At 38.2% G+C, this 18,414-nt stretch overlaps 2 protein-coding genes across 2 annotated transcripts in view; both read left to right on the forward strand.

Moving 5' to 3' along the window:
• Positions 1-2,151: 2,151 nt before the first annotated feature.
• On the forward strand, positions 2,152-10,166 carry ccnf (cyclin F; the record flags this gene model as incomplete). Its single annotated transcript, XM_079253313.1, has 17 exons — positions 2,152-2,164; positions 3,796-3,950; positions 4,052-4,158; positions 4,256-4,323; positions 4,455-4,651; positions 4,866-4,919; positions 5,218-5,322; positions 5,492-5,569; positions 6,064-6,218; positions 6,486-6,650; positions 6,819-6,942; positions 7,050-7,230; positions 7,369-7,456; positions 8,511-8,610; positions 8,745-8,881; positions 9,276-9,454; positions 9,718-10,166. 17 exons carry the CDS (start codon positions 2,152-2,154, stop codon positions 10,164-10,166), a joined length of 2,355 nt encoding a protein of 784 aa, XP_079109439.1.
• Positions 10,167-13,487: 3,321 nt separating this feature from the next.
• Positions 13,488-18,414, forward strand: part of abca3b (ATP-binding cassette, sub-family A (ABC1), member 3b) — a gene marked incomplete at its 5' end in the record, with an annotated part of 41,733 nt that continues 36,806 nt past the window's right edge. Inside the window, 3 exons of the mRNA XM_079252850.1 lie at positions 13,488-13,541; positions 16,019-16,265; positions 17,634-17,761. Coding sequence (XP_079108976.1) covers positions 13,488-13,541; positions 16,019-16,265; positions 17,634-17,761 — 429 coding nt within the window. The remainder of the gene's footprint in view (positions 13,542-16,018; positions 16,266-17,633; positions 17,762-18,414) is intronic.

Genomic DNA, 18,414 nt, shown 5'->3' on the forward strand with positions numbered 1-18,414 from the left:
ATATATATATATATATATATATATATATATATATATATATATATATATATATATATATATATATGGTCACTGGAGCATATATATATATATATATATATATATATATATATATATATATATATATATATACATACATATACATATGGTCACTGGAGCATTGGAGGCTATGTCTCCCACACTGGAGAAGTGGCTTCATCTGACACCTTGACAAACATCTGATATCTCCTTTCAGAGGAGTGCAAGATAAGAAACACTGTGTAGGAACCTCAAGCTCCAAGGACTCTGGTAGAGTACCTGAGCTCAAGTGTAGGGGAGATGGGAGGGTGGGTAAGGGAAGAGGTTTTTTTTTCTTCGTTTCTGTAATGTGTATGTATTGTAATAGTAATGTAGTCGAAAGTATTGATTGTTGTATGAATTTATATTGAATATAGATATATTCAATATTATATCTATTATATTATATTGAATATAGATATATATAATAATATAATAGATATTTTCATCAAATTAATAATTAACATCATATTGTCACATAAACTAAATAAGGATCTTTTTCATTATTTCCAGATGGAAAATGGACAATATTAACACAGTTTGAGAGACAAATTCTTTTGTTTAATTAACGGGCAATTCTTATGCATTCTGGTGTAAAATCATTACTCTTCCATATTCTTTTCTGATCACATTTACTTTCTCCGTCATGCCATTTTTAGTGAAATTTTACTCATAAGAATAAACTATACTTAACATTGTGTGTGGTCTTATTTCTGCAATTATATTTGATTTTGCCTAAATACGCCTTCTAATTTCTTGTCCCTTACTGTTTCATTTTGTGTTTTTATAGAGAAGTTGTTCTAGATGGGTTGGAGTTTCTATGGAAACATGCATCAAGCTGAGGCTGTCACAGCCCTTGCCCTGACTGAGGTCACTCTGTTACAAGATAATTTGATCACACTTCACCTCTAGTGTTAACTAGAGCAAGAGTTACATGGCCAAAGAAGCAGAGAGGAGAGTGAAAAACAAGATGCTGATTTTTTTTCACCACCACACATAGAAAATCACATTTCCAGAAGAAGAATGCAATTGAGAACGAAAATGAAAAAGAAAAGAGGGATAAAAAAAACCCTCCAAAATATTAAGATTTTTAATAACAGTAATAATAATAATAATAATAATAATAATAATAATAATAATAATAATAATAATAATAATAATAATAATAAAGAACAACTGATTACTTGTTACGTACTCTTGTGCTTTATGATCCATTCAAAGGACTAGAACTCAATAAGAAATTGTGAAGCTGATTGATAAGTCCATTCTCAACACAAAGGGACGCAACACAAATGGCTTCCTCACGTAATTCCACAAACGCAACAAATTCACCAATCTGTTGTTTTATTACTTCATATCACTGCCTAATCACACAGTTATTTTCAATTCATAACATTTTGCACTACAGAATATTCAGAAAAAAAAATCTATTTCAGATACATATGTGAGACAAGACTCAGATCAAAACACTATACTTTTGCACTGACATACCAAACTATCCAGCCAGAGATCCTGTCCCTTTAAATTGTGTACCTTTAAATGATATTTTCTAGTCCAACTACATTTCCCACAGTGCAGTCATAGAAAGCGTCTTATTGACCGTCATCGTAATAGGGTAAACCAATCATATACGTTTAGAGGCGAGCGCGTACTTCGAAATGGTTTGACGTTCTCCAATGAGATTCTGATATTCTGCGGTTTATATGGTTTGACCAACCGGTGTTAACGTTGTTCAGATTGTCCAATCAAACGTTGACATTCTGTTACTTGGGCGTCATCATTCTTCGCCAATCAAATTGAATGTAGAGTTTAAACGGTGAGCGCGGGCGGTCCTAGAGTACTTTTGGGGCGGGTCTAAGTGAGGACGCATGCTTGAATTTGAATTCAGGCAAGAACTTGCAACTTGTTTAGGTATTAGTCATCTACTACAACACAACCGATACTGTCATACCTTATAAGTTATTCTCGCGTATTTTTTTTCTACAAGTTTGCATGTGTGTAATGTTAGTAGTTTTAACAAGGAACGTGTAATATATACATCTGCGCGGTGTTGAATCTACCAGCCTCGTTGCACAAGGACAGATCACTTTAATAGCAATGAAAGCGGGCGGTAAGTAACTTTCCCCCTCTTTTTTGTAATGTGACTTATTCTTACCAGTCAAAAAATGAAGTATTGTGTGCAAAACAAGTGTGATCGATCATCTACACACTTTTGACTGTTAAACATCAAGTATTTAGCTCAAACGTTAACTGATACGATGGATTCCTACTGAGGGTTACAGATGCATAAAGTGAAATCAGAAATTAAATGTAGTTAAAACATTTCGCATCCTTTAATTTGAACTCTTTAGTTGAGGGTAAATAACCTGCAATCCTACTGCAAACTCACTGAAGCCTAGTCTTAACTAACGCTACTTTAATTTGAGCCACAGGAGGGAAATTTGGGCGCTCACAAGAATGCACCCATTTCTAAATGCTCACTTCAATGTCGTAAAATGCTCAAAATGAAAAAAATATTAAATATGCGCGCTTATTTTAAGACAAATAATCTTATTATTATTGTTAATTATTAGTAATATTATTATTACTAATTTATATTTAATCAGATGCTTTTAGCAGACCACCCAAGTGTACCATACGTTAGTTAGATCTCGTTGGAGAAGTAATTGACGTTTTTTTTCTTTATCAGACACAACAGTACTACTCTAAAAGTATTCTGGTACAAGTAAAATAGCTGTCTTAAGTGTTTTGCTTAATCAGGAATATTAAAAGAAAGATGGCCCATTGTTATTGTTATTTAGATTATTATTACTCATGATCATATTCATTGAGGTAAAAGCAGGATTTAACTATTTCAGTCTATTTTTATTATGTTTTCATATATTGTTTCATATATTTATTTTTATTATTATTGTGATATCCGTAATTGATTGATGTTTATTTTTGCAATTTTGAGTAGGTTATGACTAATTGCTTTTTTTTTTTTTTTTTTTTAAATAACTAAAGCTGCCAGATGTCAAATGTCCATCCATCCATCCATCCATCCATCCATCCATCCATTTTCTGTGGCTTATCTGTTATCAAATGTAACAAAGTCAAATTAAATTGAATATAAAACAAAAAATACTTCATTTATCCTAGAGGGAGATTCAATGTTGTAATAGGTTTTCTTTTTAAAAATAAGAACAAAAATAATTCATTTGAATAAAAAAAATTGTGATTGCCATTTGGAATTATCTAAAGTGCCTCTCTGTATTACTGAACACACTTTGTTGTATCTACACTGTTATGAGTAAAGAATGTGAGAGATCTTCCATATTTTCCACAACTTGCACAAAAATGAACTCTGTACCTATAAAATGTAATGGTATACACTAAGTACAATCAAAAACAGTTAAATAGGGGAGCAGATAAAACTAAAATTTATGCTTTAAAATTTATTTTACTTCCCGAAGGTTTTTTTTCTTCTTATTTTAAGTGTAGATCCATACCCTACTAACCTACTAACCTAACTAGCTACTGTCCTACTTTAAAAGAATAGCAAATATTTGCATTGCATTTAAGTGAGAATTAACTTGCCAGCTTTTCACTAAGGTGTCAAGTATTCAGTGTGTTTACTGTTATAGGTGTATATGAGTATTTGCTGGACTCTGAAGGAAACCTACTAAAGAATACAAAGTTGCCTGTTGAAAATAATGAGATAAGTAACATTGAGTTTTAATTTCTTTTTTCCTTTTTTAGTTGTTCACTGCCGTTGTTTAAAATGCTACTCGGTTCCAGTACGGAAGCGGGTCCGTAAACGATCTCCACCCATAACCTTGCTGTCTTTACCTGAGGAGATTGTTCTCTGTGTGCTCCAGTGTCTCTCTGCAGAGGACCTCCTGTCTGTCAGAGTGGTGCGTAAACAAACGAATGATACACAACATGTATGTGCTGTAGTATCCACAGATTTCATGTGCCTCATAGGCATGTTCTTTTTTTTAACCTCCTGCTTTAGGTCCATTCCCAGCTACGTGACATTGTTGACAACCACTCCAGTGTTTGGGCCAGGGTCAGTTTCAGAGACAAGTGGCCATCCCCCAACACCTTATGGCTGTTTGAGAGGTACATTTTCTAGAACTTCCTGCAGTCAAACAGATGATGAAAAAAAAACAACTTTTTGCTATGATGTATTTTAATTTTACATTTCTATTCATTTCAGAGCTGCTGAGAAAGGAAACTTTGAGGCTGCTGTGAAGCTTGGGATTGCTTACCTGTACAATGAAGGACGTACGTTAGAGGCCTTTTCTTCCAGTTTCTGGTTAAAAGACCCTGGTGGATGAATTTTTGTCAAATAGGATACAAAAACTGTTGATGAAATAATTACAGTGCTTCACACTTGCCTCCCTATTTGCCTCCAGCGTTGTTAAGTGATGAGGGGCGGGCAGACGTATGTGGTCGAAAAGCATCCCGCTTCTTCAGCCTAGCAGAGAGTCTGCGCTCTCCTAAAGCAGATCCCTTCACTTGGGTGTTCATCCGTCCACCATGGTCGCCCACTGGCAGCTGCTGCAAGGCTGTGGTGTTTGATCGCCTCAAGGCTGAGTGCGATAACAACATGGTAGGTTTTTAACAGTTGCCAGTTCAGAGGAAATAAGTTTGAGGACTTTGGCAATAAGAGAATGATCAACACAGATAATTTAGCTAAAGAAATGACTGTTTACGGCCCACATTATTTTGTCAAATTGAAAATGTTGAGCTGTGTTATGATTGTTTCGAGGAGCAGTGGTTATATGTAAAGGATTAAATGTTCTGGTTGTGTTTTCTCTCTGCAGGAAAAGAGGGGCCCTTTATTACACTGTCTGGCCAGAGTTTTGCTACTGTTTGAAGTGAGTGAAGCTGAAACTGACTATCAGGGTGTGGTTTGCCCAGTTTCTGTTAGCTTCAAATGAAATGTAAATCCATGTGCTGCTCTCGCAGGGGCTTGTTTTTGTTGATTTCCAACAACACCAAGATGCAATTATTTTTTTCCCCCTTGATGTTTTTGTCCCAGTCAGCTCCTCTTACCCACATCCACCGTGTGTTTTGTTGTTTGACTGCATGACACAATGTCCTCTCAGAAATGTTATCATGAGATGTTTATCAGTTAAAGTGTTATGACATGTGGAACTTCGTTGTCTTTTTCAGGAGGATGAAAAACGTTCAGATGCCATAAACATGCTGGAGGATTCATCACGGGCCGGCTGTCTACAGAGCTCATACTTACTGTGGCAGCACAGTCGTAAAGCAGCTGTAAGTTTGATCAAGACCACAGGAACATTTAGCTCCACTTTTTTGAAGTTTGCATTAAAATAAGCAAAATAAATCACAGAAATGGAATGTTAAAGAAAAACATTTGCAAATATAAGTGAAAAATGAGGCAGAACACACATTGTGCTTAATGTGTTCATTTGAATTTCAGATGTTGGATCCAGGACGGTACCTTCAGAGCATCCGAACACTCAGGGACTATGCTAGCAAAGGATGCTGGGAGGCTCAGGTGTGTGACTTACTAATCAACTTAATCTGTTAAATGTTGTTTTTGTTTTTTTGTTTTTTTTTTAGTTTTGTGTCTTGCGACTGCTCTCTTTTTCTGTCTGGGGCTGTAATCTTTCTTGGTCATTGCCTTGGAAATAGCATCAACAAAAAGATGTTTTTCCTTTTGACAGCATTTCATCTGCCATGTTCTTGTTTTTTCTTCTTCTTTTTTTTTCATAATGAGATTCTCATTGAAGTGCTATCATGCTGTCGAGAGGGCTTGACAATTGTTGACATACTGTTGTCTGTCTTTCTTTCCTCAATACAATGAGTCACAATAACGTGACTCATCTGAATCTCGAGCACATCGGTTGCAGCAGTAAACTGTTGCACTTTTCAGTCATTTTTTAATTTTTTTTTATTTTTTATTATTGCTGTACAGCTCTGAAAGCTGTCATGATTTCTCAAGCCATTCTGACTCATATTTTTAATTTAATTGTGAACTTCTTTTTCTAGTTGTCTCTGGCCAAAGTGTGCAGCAGTGGGAATCCGCTAGGTCTGGAGTCCAAGGCGTGTGCAGACTTAGTGGCCCAGCTTTTCACTTCTTCCAATCTGGCATCACAATGCTGCACTCAGAGCATCCTTAGAAAAGGCATCAAAGACACAATGAGGTACAGGGAAATAGGAACTCATGAAATGATTATAGTCTGTTTGTGAATAATGACATCTGGGCAATCAAGCTTTCCTGTTAGTCATTATGATGACTCACTGTGTTTAGATCATCTTTGCTCTCCTTAATGACATTACTGATTAGCAATTGAAACAGAAGACCAGCTTACTCTGTCAAACAAAGGTCTCTGAATAACATCAAGGTTGAACATGTGATTCAATTGATTAATTAGGTTTTACTTTATGTTTGAATATTTCCATTTACCAAGGTACATTCTTGTTGACTGGCTTGTGGAGGTGACCACAATGAAGGACTTCTCCAGCTTGACGCTGCATGTGACCATAGGCTGTGTAGACCGCTATTTGGCTCTGCGTTCTGTTCCCAAGGCTCGCCTCCAGTTGTTAGGAATTGCCTGCATGGTGGTTTGCACACGGTAAGGATGGCCACGTACAAAAACCCTCTGCAGTTTTGACAGCTTTATTTCGTCCTATGCGCACATGTTGTAGTATCAATTTCCTTTTAATAAAACTTTATCTTTAAATCATGGTACATTTGAGGCCTTGTATCCAAGCTCATAATGCTGTGGTTGGTTTCTTTTTAGCTATATAAGTAAGGAAATCCTGACTATACGCGAGGCTGTTTGGCTCACAGACAACACCTACAAGTATGAGGACCTGGTCCGAATGATGGGAGAGGTTGTGTCTGTGCTGGAGGGAAAGATCAGGGTAAGGATAATAACTGTCTACATGACATGTAGACTAGGTATGGTTTTATAGTTTAATGTAAAGAAGTTTTTTTTCCTTTTTGTACTATTTTCTTTACTTTTCTTCAGAGCCCCACACTGCTGGACTACGGAGAGGTACTACTCTTTCTGCTGCCCCTGGAGAGGCGAACCACTCACCTGTTCAGCTACATCTGTGAGCTGTCACTGCTCTACTCGGCGCTCACCACCCCAACTCCTGCCAAACTGGCCTGTGCTGCACTACTCCTTACACGGGCACTACATCACTATGGTAACACTAAACACACAGCCTCTGCAACATGACGCCCATTTAACTCGTGCAAATAGTCTTTTCATAACAAAAGTGAATTTACAGTTTTAGTCTGGTGAGGAGTTTATGTTCATCTTGACTCATGTTTGGGTTCTGCAGGTCCCGTCTGGCCCACCCTATTATCCGACTTCACAGGATTTTCCAAGCAAGATCTCATCCCTCTGTCCGTGCTGCTCTATGTCAAGTGGTAAGTCATTCAGTTTGTGTTCTTTGATGGGATTGATAGCCAAGCAATTAAATTCCCGCACACCCTTTCCTTTGCAAGACAACCCACTCTGTCATACATTCAGGCTGAGTGCACGGAGCAGTAAAACCTGAAACAGCCATGATGAACTCACCAAATCACTGTTGGCTGTATTTTCAAGACCTACTGCGTCACCAGTTGTTGACTTGTGAAATCCGCTGTTTCTACAGCTCAAAAGTTGCGCCTAGCCATTGATCACTCTGTTCACACACAAAACAGACCATGTGAGTGTTGCAGCATCTATTGTCACGTGAGTTTGGTTTCAAATGTTTGGTGTCAAGGGCATACTGACTGTTGGGCAGTAACGGCACCAGCTCTGTGTGATAACTCAGAATATCCACTGTAGACACAACATTATAAGAAACAAATGCCTACAGACTCGGTTTGTGTTGTTTTGATGATTGGTTCACTCATTCGGCGGTTTCACAGCACCACAGCTGGCCAAAGCCCACTATCTGAAATTAAAGCCATAGAGTATATTTGTAGTCTTTGTGAGGCCAGAGACGATGACTCTGAAAATGATCTGCTACTTTGATTTGTATCTGCACCGTGACTCACACATGACCACCTCTTCACCGTTCTTTCCTCCCTCAGAAGAGATAACAGGAATTGATTGGTGATGTGTCTGGCTGTTTTCAGCATGCACGCATTGATTAAATATAAAAGGTTAAAAACATCTGGTTACCAAGAAAATGGAGGACCATTAAGGGTTATAAAAGCAAACAACAAGGTCAGAGAGCTGCAGAGTCAAAAAGAAGCAATAATCAATGTGGGAGTGTTTGAGGTGGTAAACGTTCGTGGGTCGTCCCAGAAACGTGCTGCAGAGTGAGTCACTTTGATAAGTGAATGTTGCATTCACCAATTTCAATTCTGAAATGGACCCGTAACAAGATTTTTCCTTGAGCGGATTATAGTGATGCAGTAAACAAAGTGAATCCAACTCAATCTCCTATTTTTTTCCCTTTCTCTACGTTTTTCCTTGCTGTCTTTCACTCAGTTTCAGTCAAGATGTTCCCAAAGATTACCGGCACGTCTCTCTTACTGGCGTGAAACAAAGATTTGAGGATGAGGCCTATCAGCAAATCAGCAAAGAAAAGGTACTTTTTAAATTTCTTTTTTTTTTTTTTATAGAACATAAAAGGCTTCTTTTCTGCCTGAATTGTTCTGATCATGACTGTATTTGTAAATATATATATATATATATATTTTTTAATGTGATGTCTTCTGTAAGGTGATGGATTTTAAAGAGCTCTGTCAGATCCTGGAGATTCCAGAAGTTGAGCCTCAGATTGAGCCCCCCAGTCCCACTAGTGGTCAACCAGCAGACATCCACACCTTCCTATCATCTCCATCAAGCAACAGCAAGAGGTGAGCCAGCTACTAACATACAAGTTACAAGTATAAGTGCAGGTTGATATTAAACTGCTTTAAAACATTTCTAAACTTGTTTTCTTCTCTGTGAAACATCAAATTTGTCCCATTTTTCTACAACATGGTACTAAACATGATATTGTAGAGCTACAAAACATAAGAGAAGTAAAAGCTCCTGTCTTTGCAACACATACCACTTAAACACCTACGTTTGAGGTTATCTGTGCCCCTGCCTGTTTTTTCTTGATCATTTAGCAGCTCTCATCGTCCCCTGTATGCTGGGACGTGTGGACTTGTGAGCCGTTTTGTCCAGAAGGTGTTTTTCTTTGTGCCATCTGTGAGAAGCTCCTGTGACTCATCGTAACCCACCGTTTGTCTACTTTCTGTTAAGGAGACGTGATGACAGCATGCAGGCCCACAGAGGCAGCTTTGTTGCCACGCCTACAGCAGAGCTGTCCAATCAGGAGGAGATGCTGTTGGGAGACATCCTGGACTGGAGTCTGGATTCCTCCTGCTCTGGTTATGAGGGGGACCATGAGGAAGACGGCGAGGGAGACAAAGACTGTGATTGTGAGTGCGAGGAAGATAATGAGAAGTGACTGGGCACATTTACTCCCAGCAGGATTTTTTGCAGGTTTAAAGCTCAGTGCATATAAATTGATTCATCTACATGCAGAGAAGAAAAAAAAAAGAATGAGCTCCTTTCAGTGGGAGATATTACTTGAAATGACTCATTAGCTGAATTGTCCACGTTTTAATGGTCCATCATATAAATGCGGTTTTGATCTGTAATTTGTATTCTTTTAACTTTTTCACCTCTTCTCCTTCCATAGCTTCTATGATCTCTATCACACTGCAGCCACTTACTGATGCAGACAAAGGACTTCAGAACTGTCGGGCCTTGTCCAGCGATGAAGACAGCTTTTGTGAAGCAGAAGTTGAAGAGAAGAAGGATCGCCAAGGGCAAAATGGCTTCTCCTTATGTAGAGACCTTCATAGTTCAGGATACTCGTCCGTCCAGAGTGTTAGCCCGTCATCGACGAGCTCCTCCTCTTCCCTCATGCCTTGCACATTCAAGACTTTTACCAGCTCCCTGGGCGAAGCTTCTGCTCATGCCCAGCCAGGTTTCCGCCTCTTGGTGCCCATGCAGAGACCCAGAGGCACCTCCACCAAACAAGTAAAGAGGAAGAATGTAGCAGCTCATAGTGGAGGTGAGGTTGAAAGAGAGGAAGAGGATTTGGAAGCAGAGTATTCTGCCAATGCAGGGTTTCTGAGCCTGTAGACTGTGGTTCTTTTAATGGCCTCAAGCTGTTCACAGACGAGCCCTCCAGCATTTTCATTTGTTCTTGATGTTTGGCTGTCTCCTCCTGAGACTCCACTCTGGTGTAGACATCTGCTGGGAGATCAAAGGACTGAACTTTGAGACAAGAAGGGGAAAAAAAACCAAACATGAATATGAATTAATCAGAAACTTGTCACATTACATTTCATTTACATGTTTACATGCATGGAGCAATAAATATACCTCCCAAAAAACAAAGACAGTCAGCTCTGAAACCACTGGAAACTAACCTCACTTTGCTCAGGAGCCATTTCACTTGTTTTATAGCCTCCTACAGAAACATATCTCAGATTTAGATAGTTAAAAAGGAGAGGGCTGTCATATTTTCTGTTTTCACATTGTCTGTTTTGTGCATTATAGTTCCTGGTGATACGAGAATCAGTCTTGTATTTGGTGAACTTCATCAAAAGGTGTTTAATGCCATTTGGTTGATAAAATATCTGCACTCAAAGCCTGAATAATATTGTTAGAATTCTTTTGTTCAGTTTTATTTTTCATCACTTACATGTTTGCCAAAGGTACTGCAAGGGTAATCTGTGCTTTCGGGGGCATCTGTGTAAAAAGAAAAGGATGTGAAATGAGTCATTAAGTGGTGTGCATTGACTACAGTCTAGCTATTTGCTACTTGTGCTGCTAATTAATGCTTATGGTGACCAGTGGCACACTAATCCCATCAGAAACCCCACATAGATAGTAACTTAATCGCTAAGGTGCACTGTTAATGGAACAAAGAATCAGGATTCACATGCTGAATGAGGTGCATACTAAGCTGGTAGAGAATTGTCGGAAGTACAGAGTTGGGATGTTTTGAAGCCAATACAACTTGAAACTAACATGCTGATAAGGTTTCTTTTCCTCCCATCTAAATCAGGGATAGCACTTTCGTCATCACAAAAGTGCATTTAAATGCAACTTCTTAGACTTAAAAAGTCAGTACTGATGTATTTCTGATGAATTAGAGTTTCTGGGATACAGATGGAAGTTCAAACACTAGAGGAAAATGATATTTTCAAGTACTGTATGCCTCAGTCAGAATACAAAGTGCATAATGTCTAAGAGACTGTGACTGTAAATACATTTTAAACTGTTAGACTGGTTATCTCCTGTGTTTTAATTGTACAGTGTGTGTATATACATATATATATATATATATATATATATATATATATATATATATATATATATATATATATATATATATATATATATATATATATATATATATATATAATTCATATGTATGTGTGTGTGTGTGTATAAATATAAATAGGTTGAGAGGAAAAAAAGAACATGTCGCTACTACTTGAAATTATATTTGCATCATTCCAAAAAGGCAGTTTTTCTTTTTTTTTCAATTTTTTTTATTGTCGTTACTGTCTTTTTCAAGAGACATGCAATGTGAATATGTAATAGCATGTAATATGTTTTTATATTGTGTTCAAATTAAACAGAAAGTCTTCATGTTTTATTTTTTCCTCACATTTAATGCCTGCACTCTGGCTGGATATTGTCATTTGGATTATTTGAGTTCATTGTTGCTTATTAGTGTATATTATGAATTGTGTTACTTTATTTCTTTTATTAAGCTATTGTTTGGTGGAAGGATGTTTTCTGTTCACACTTAAGAGATATTATGGATGCTGGATATTAGTAATATGGACTAATGTTTTGATTTTTTATTCACTGAATCATTTTTTCACTTGCAATGTTATATAGAACTAAAGAAAAAGGCAACAATCAAACTATTACAATTTCGTTATAGCTAAACAAAAAAAAAAAAAAAAAACGAGCAGAAATGAATGTTACAAAAATAAGGATCTCCCAGCTGTTGGGATCATGTGACACACTCTGCCCTAGTCAGATCACGTGACAAGTTTTTTGGACGTTTGTCGCTGTGTTTTGTGCGATGAATTTACGGGCTCTTCCAGCCTTTGGTGCTATGTCATCGCCTCGCTAGCAGGCAGCAAACTGGAGGGGATAAAGGTGCATCAGGCATCCTTAGCCTCACCCAATGTAGTCGAGCATCAATAGAGTCGGTGGAGCAAGAAGCCCCGCAGTAATGTTTTTGATACTTTAAGACAATAAGAAGGGAACTGTTTTCACTTCGACTGGCTGGAAGCGGAGGGGACCACTGCTCGTACAATTCATGTACCGACACCCTTGTTTTTGAGGTAACTAAACGTATTCATGTAATAAGAAATCAAAGGTCAAGTCAAGTGGGGGACATATAATTAATTATATGGTATTAAATTGTTTTCCAATCGTGATTTGGTCATATAATAGTTCGTGTATTCCTAGCTTATTTACGCCTCATCGGACTCCTTCGGGATTGACGGACAAGTTGTTTATCCAATCAGGAGAGTCGGAATTCATCTTTAGACCAATCAGAGAAGAGAATGACTGTTTGCAGTTTAAGGAAATCCACGTCCTTTACAGCTTATATGTGATTATTGTTGGGTAAGACACGTTAATAAAGAAATGCTTGTTTTTAACTTGCAGCACATGGTCAACTGAACTCAGTTAAACGTATGATTTGCTAAATTACCCCTGATTTCTCAGGATGAATGAAACCAGTGTGAAAATTAGACAGTCCTGGCATTGTTTGTGTTGATACATTCAGAAGTCGTTATGTGTTGTGAAATGGGTCACAAAACTAAGTACAAATCTGTGTACGAGACTCTTTTGATGCTAAATGGGCTTTAACTGTTAAATTTGTTGATCATATTGTGTTAATTACATCCTATGCATGTGTGACTGTGTCACATCTGCTTGGCATACATGTTAAAAGAAGCTCTTTGTCTGTGAACACGTTTTATTGATGTGTCGGTTAAATTGGTAATTTTTCTTTGTTGTGTGTGTGAATGTCAGTGGCCTGGTTTCTGTTTTTTCCATTGTCCACTTTTACCCCTTAGATCCATTTCCAAAACTGGTCAAACTGGTCAAACTCACTTTTGGATTCTTATCGCGCTTCTCAGTCTCATTTAGTTGATTTTCTGTATTTACCACCTTTTTCATACATGTACAATTACTGAACATAACTGAAGCATTATGCTCTTTTTTTATTTTTTATTACAAGTGATTACTCAATTTCACTTCTCTATTTAAGTTTCTTCTGTTTTTAAGTAAATGGAAACTGAGAGATCTAAGTTGCACCACAGCCATTCCAAAGAAATGTTCATTTACCAATCAGAAGTGAAAAATATTCCCCTCTGCCTGTCTCCAGGTTCTGTAGAAAGCTTCCTGAGCTGTGTCCTGTTTAAAATGGCCATCCTGAGACAATTTGAACTGCTGGTGTGGAAAAATTATCTTCAGCAGGTGAGTTAGAAGAAGATGCACCTACATCCAGACTTTTTCAGTCCTTATTTGGTTCTGATGTGGTTGCGACTGTCTATTGTCAGTAAGTAGCTGTGTTTATAAAGAAACTGCCTGTGTTACAGCATCTTAGTAATAGGCTTATGGGGAATCATAAATATGGTAAGCTGACTAACATTTAGCTTCAACAACTTCAGATGTTATCCAGCTGCTTGAAGTAATAAAAATATGTTTTTGCTGTGTTGTTATTGCACAGCTCTTGCAAGGTCAGCATTTTTGGTTGTCACATGTTTTCTTTAGCCTTATATAGTTGTCTGTATGGGAAGTCACTACATGCACCTTTTATTTGACTTTCTTTTAAATTGCTGTGACACAGAGCAGGAGACTAAATCAAGAGGCACAAACAGTTACTGTCAAATATTTCTATTGTGTTTCCAGAACACCATATCATCTTATTCAAGGTCTGTCAGTGTACAGAAGATAGGAGGGTAGTTTTTTTTCAACAATGTTGGATTTTTCCTTGCATAAAGTATTGGCACATTTCTGTTTGTTTATTGCTCCGAGTAGCTGCAGGTATGAAGCCGAATATTAATATTGGTCAATGATTTCACAACGTCTCGGCTATTGTGCAATGGAATGGCCTGTTTGCGGCATACATATGTGCAGGTCTTTTAATATTTTACATTTGCAGTTCGCAGGTTTTATACACTGTATCTTGCCCTCCCCTTAGGTAACTTTGACCTATTTCCAGTTCAGCAACCTTGGATCTTTAAATCTTAGGTGATTACAGATCAGATGCTGACTTGATCTTTCCAAAGAAACATTTCTAATTTATACGAACTTTATTTTTGCTTTTGACTTGGTTTAACTCTGACAGCAGGAACCAAAAAAATCTTTTAAAAAGTGAGCAGGAAGACAAGAGGGATTGCACGGCAGATATTTTTGAGTCATAAAGGAAGCAAAACAAAATAAAAACCAAACAAAAACATGATTCCTGACGAACACAGTTTTACTAGTTTATAAATACAATTAAAAGAAATAACTGTAAAAACATCAGGATAAAAAAATATCAACACATTGTACTTGTGTCAAAGAATATGAGGTAAATAACTTTTTTGACAAATGTATACCAGTCAAAAGTTTGGACAGACTCTTCCATTTAAACCAATGGGTAAATGTCTTTCGGTAGTGTAGATAAAGGAGGCATGGATTGTACAAATATGGTGGTGAGCGAGTGTATGATGAAACAAAGCAGAGGATCCAACCTGAGCCCAGAGTTTACAGTATCTAATGTGTGACAGCATTGCAAAGATAAATGCAAGTAAGTGACTTTAGTTTCATCAAACCAAGAGCGAAAAGGTGCAGTTTGTCACAATGCATTAACATAAATAACATTTTTATTGGATATATTTTGGCTAAGAGTGTTACAGTACACCAGTGTTTCTCAATTCCAGTCCTCAGCCCCCTGCCCTGCATGTTTTATAGGCAACCCTACTTTACTACGCCTGAATGAAATAAAAGCTCGTTAACAGGTTGCACACTTGATGAGGAAGTTCAATAATCTGACTCAGGTGCTTTGGAGGAGGATCATGTATAAAACAGGCAGGGCAGGGGGACCTTAGGACCAGAATTGAGAAACACTGCTGTACACTGATGATGGGGATAGAAGCTTAAAAGAGTTGGGTTGATGAGTTGTCAGTGTTGTTAAAACAACTGCAACAAAAACCTGAAATACTTTGTCTAAATGTAAAAAAATGTTTAAATTAGTTTTAGTCTAGATCTAAGTAAGATAGCATAATACATTATTGTAATTTTTCATTCCCAAAAGGTATTAATATTCAGTGCATAGCTTGATATAGTTCAGTGTTGTTCAAATGAGACTATTAGGAGAAATCTAAATCAAGATTTGTACAGTCTGGAAATGTGACTCTTATGTGGTTGATAAGTCCTTCTGATTTACTGATATTGGTACTTTAATAAGACTGACTGATTCTGGGTGGCAGTGGCTCATATGGTAGAGCCGCTTGCCCTGTGATTCGAAGGTTAGTGGCCACGCTCCCCTACGCTGCAACCTTGAGGAGGACATGTGTTCTCTGAAGGGCATCGGGCGTAAAACATCTGCCAAAGTACAGCCGGGCGAATGGGGCTTCCGCGCCTGCTTGGTAGTTTGAAGCCATTTTTTTTTATGTGGAAAAGCCAAAATTGAAACAAGAACAAAACTGACGGATTCATAGCATTAATATGTCAAAGTCAGTTTATACTACCAAAGAAAAGGAGGCCTTCTTGTAAATGAAGCCACATCTTAATGAATGACAAGAGTAAACCACAAATTGTGATTAAAAAAATGTGGAGTTTGACTTTTTAAAACACGGTGAAATTCCCCATTTTGTGTTTTGTGATGCCTAAAGGAGTTTATTTAATTTTTACGAAAGGTTCTGAGTTATATGTAATATTCCCAACACCCTATTTCCATTCTTCAGAAACGTCAAATCCTGGTAACTCTGGTGGAGATACTTCTTCCCCTGCTTTTCTCCGGCATCCTCATCGTGCTGCGCCAGAAGGTTCCTTCTAAGGACTTCCCAAATGCCACAACCTATGAGAGCTACGCCGTTGACAATCTTCCCAAATCATTCCTGAAAAGCTTACAGTTGGCGTATGTTCCCAGTAACTCCAGTGTGGTGCGTCAAGTTGCAGAGGATGTGCGAGGCAGCCTGTCTATATCGTCAGGTGAGTGATATGGATAAAACAGGTAGTATATTCAACAATGTTGTCTTGGTTCATATCCCCAGTTTAAATAGCTGGGACCACCATTGTAACAAGTGAACAAAATGACAGAGCCATGTCAACATTTGTAGTCCAAGACACAGCGGGGAATACTGGTTTCTCCAGAAACGGCCCTCATAGGAGAAAACAGGCACGCCCTGCATATCAGCTGGGCTTTGTGACAGGGCAATGAAGTAAGTGTATTACTGTAGGATGTTTCCCTGCTCCCTCGGGACGCCGGGGTGTCATTTGCTGTCCACACGCTCGCGCACACCTCTGTGTGACACCAGTAAAACCAGGAAGCAGACCTGACTGATAGGTGCGCAAACAGCCTGTTTACATATTTAGTTTCCTGCCGACAGGCCTTCAACAAAAATGAAACCCACTGCTCTGCGGTGTGAAGCTGACATGGGCAGATAGACAGATTTGTATAACTGCAGGTTGTTCTGTGCACAGCCATCTGAAATCCCAGCTCAGCCATGAATGAATAATTTAACTGGTCTTAACGTTCAGTGGGAAAGGTGGAGGGGAGTTATCAATGCTGAATTTCAGTGTTGTCATGGACACACCGTATTACAGAAATCTGCTGTTTAATGTTCCGAAGCTTAGATTTTATGCCGAAAGGAAGGGATTACCACAGTAAGGACGAGGTGTATGCTTTCCCATATTTCCCTGCTTTTGATTATTGCTGTTGTTTTCACCTCCTGGCAGTGCAGTAGTGCTCCTCGGGTACAAGAAGCTCTTTTAAGGTTAACTTACTAATAACCATTCAGCTGTGTATCAAGTGAACGTTTGAGCCTGTGAAATTGGCAGCTGTTTGCTTTTCGCTCTGTGCCCTCGGTGTGTCTTTATGCAAGTGTTTATTTTATGACTGTGACCCAGATTTTACCCCGGCACCACTGTGCAATACTGATCCTCCTTGCCAAACTCAGAATACCTTCATGGGTGTTTGATAAAGCAAGTAAATCTGATTTTTCTTTTTTTTTTTGGGCCATACCAGGAAAATAATAGTTTTTATAGTAAGTAAAAGGGTTGTATGTTACCTATGTATGCATAGTTTTTTTTTTCCTGACATGTAATTCTTCACTTTAAATGAGTTGAAGCACAGTTCATGTGCACTTTTTGGAATTTGACCCATAGTATTGATGAAACTGGTCCTAGATTTCAGTATGCTGACTGTGTCTTCACCAATTTCCTGATTGTCAGCAAGAATGATCTGGAGCAAGGTCAGGTCATGAGACGGACATGGATACAGCTGCACATGAGTTGAATCCCAGACCACAATTAATGCAGAAATCTTTGTGTTTATGTGTGTGTCTGTTTCTGTTCCAGTTCGGGGCTTTGAGACGGAGGAGCAGTTTGAGAACTATGTGAGAAATGACCCCCTGTCAGAAAAGCTGCTGGCGGCTGTTGTGTTCGAACACCCATTCACCCATGATGATGAACCGTTGCCACTGAAGGTGAACAATAGCGTACACACTGTCACACACTGTGTCACAAAGTGACAGGTGCACAGTACTTACATTTGAGCATGAGGTCAAGAATTCCTGTTACTGAGGTAAACTAGTAAGACTAGTTTAGGTACTTTGTCTCCTTCCTCAAATCCTCTTGGGTTACATGTTAATCAGCTGTGGTTTGAAAAGAAGGAAAAGTCTCTGTGGATGTGATGGTATTTTACAAATAAAGTGGCTGAGATGAAATGTGTCTTCCTGCATAGCCAGAAAAACCTGACAAATGAGAAATCACAGGTTTGTCTGTTGTGGCTGTTAGGGAAGAATCTGATACACTTAAGGCCTCACATCTCCCAAAGTTCACGTCAATAAAAGAGTGAATCATATTATTTACCAAACTTCTGCTGTGTCATGTTTGCTTTGCATACAAATGGTGTCATGGGACTTCAAGGCCTCCTTGCTATGAAGTCTCCTTCGATGTTGAATCGTTACTCAGTTTTAATGGAAAAGGACCTAAAGTGAGTCAAGTTGATCGGAGTTGGTAATGTCTACTTGAAGAGAGACTTGCGTTAGAGGTGTAGTGATAATGTTTGACTGTGAACAACTGTGGTAATATATAAGAGAATATTATCAAAATAATACAATTAACAATGAAGAAAATT

This window comes from Telmatherina bonti (assembly GCF_933228915.1).
Source record: "Telmatherina bonti genome assembly, chromosome: 14".
Classification (NCBI taxonomy): domain Eukaryota; kingdom Metazoa; phylum Chordata; class Actinopteri; order Atheriniformes; family Telmatherinidae; genus Telmatherina; species Telmatherina bonti.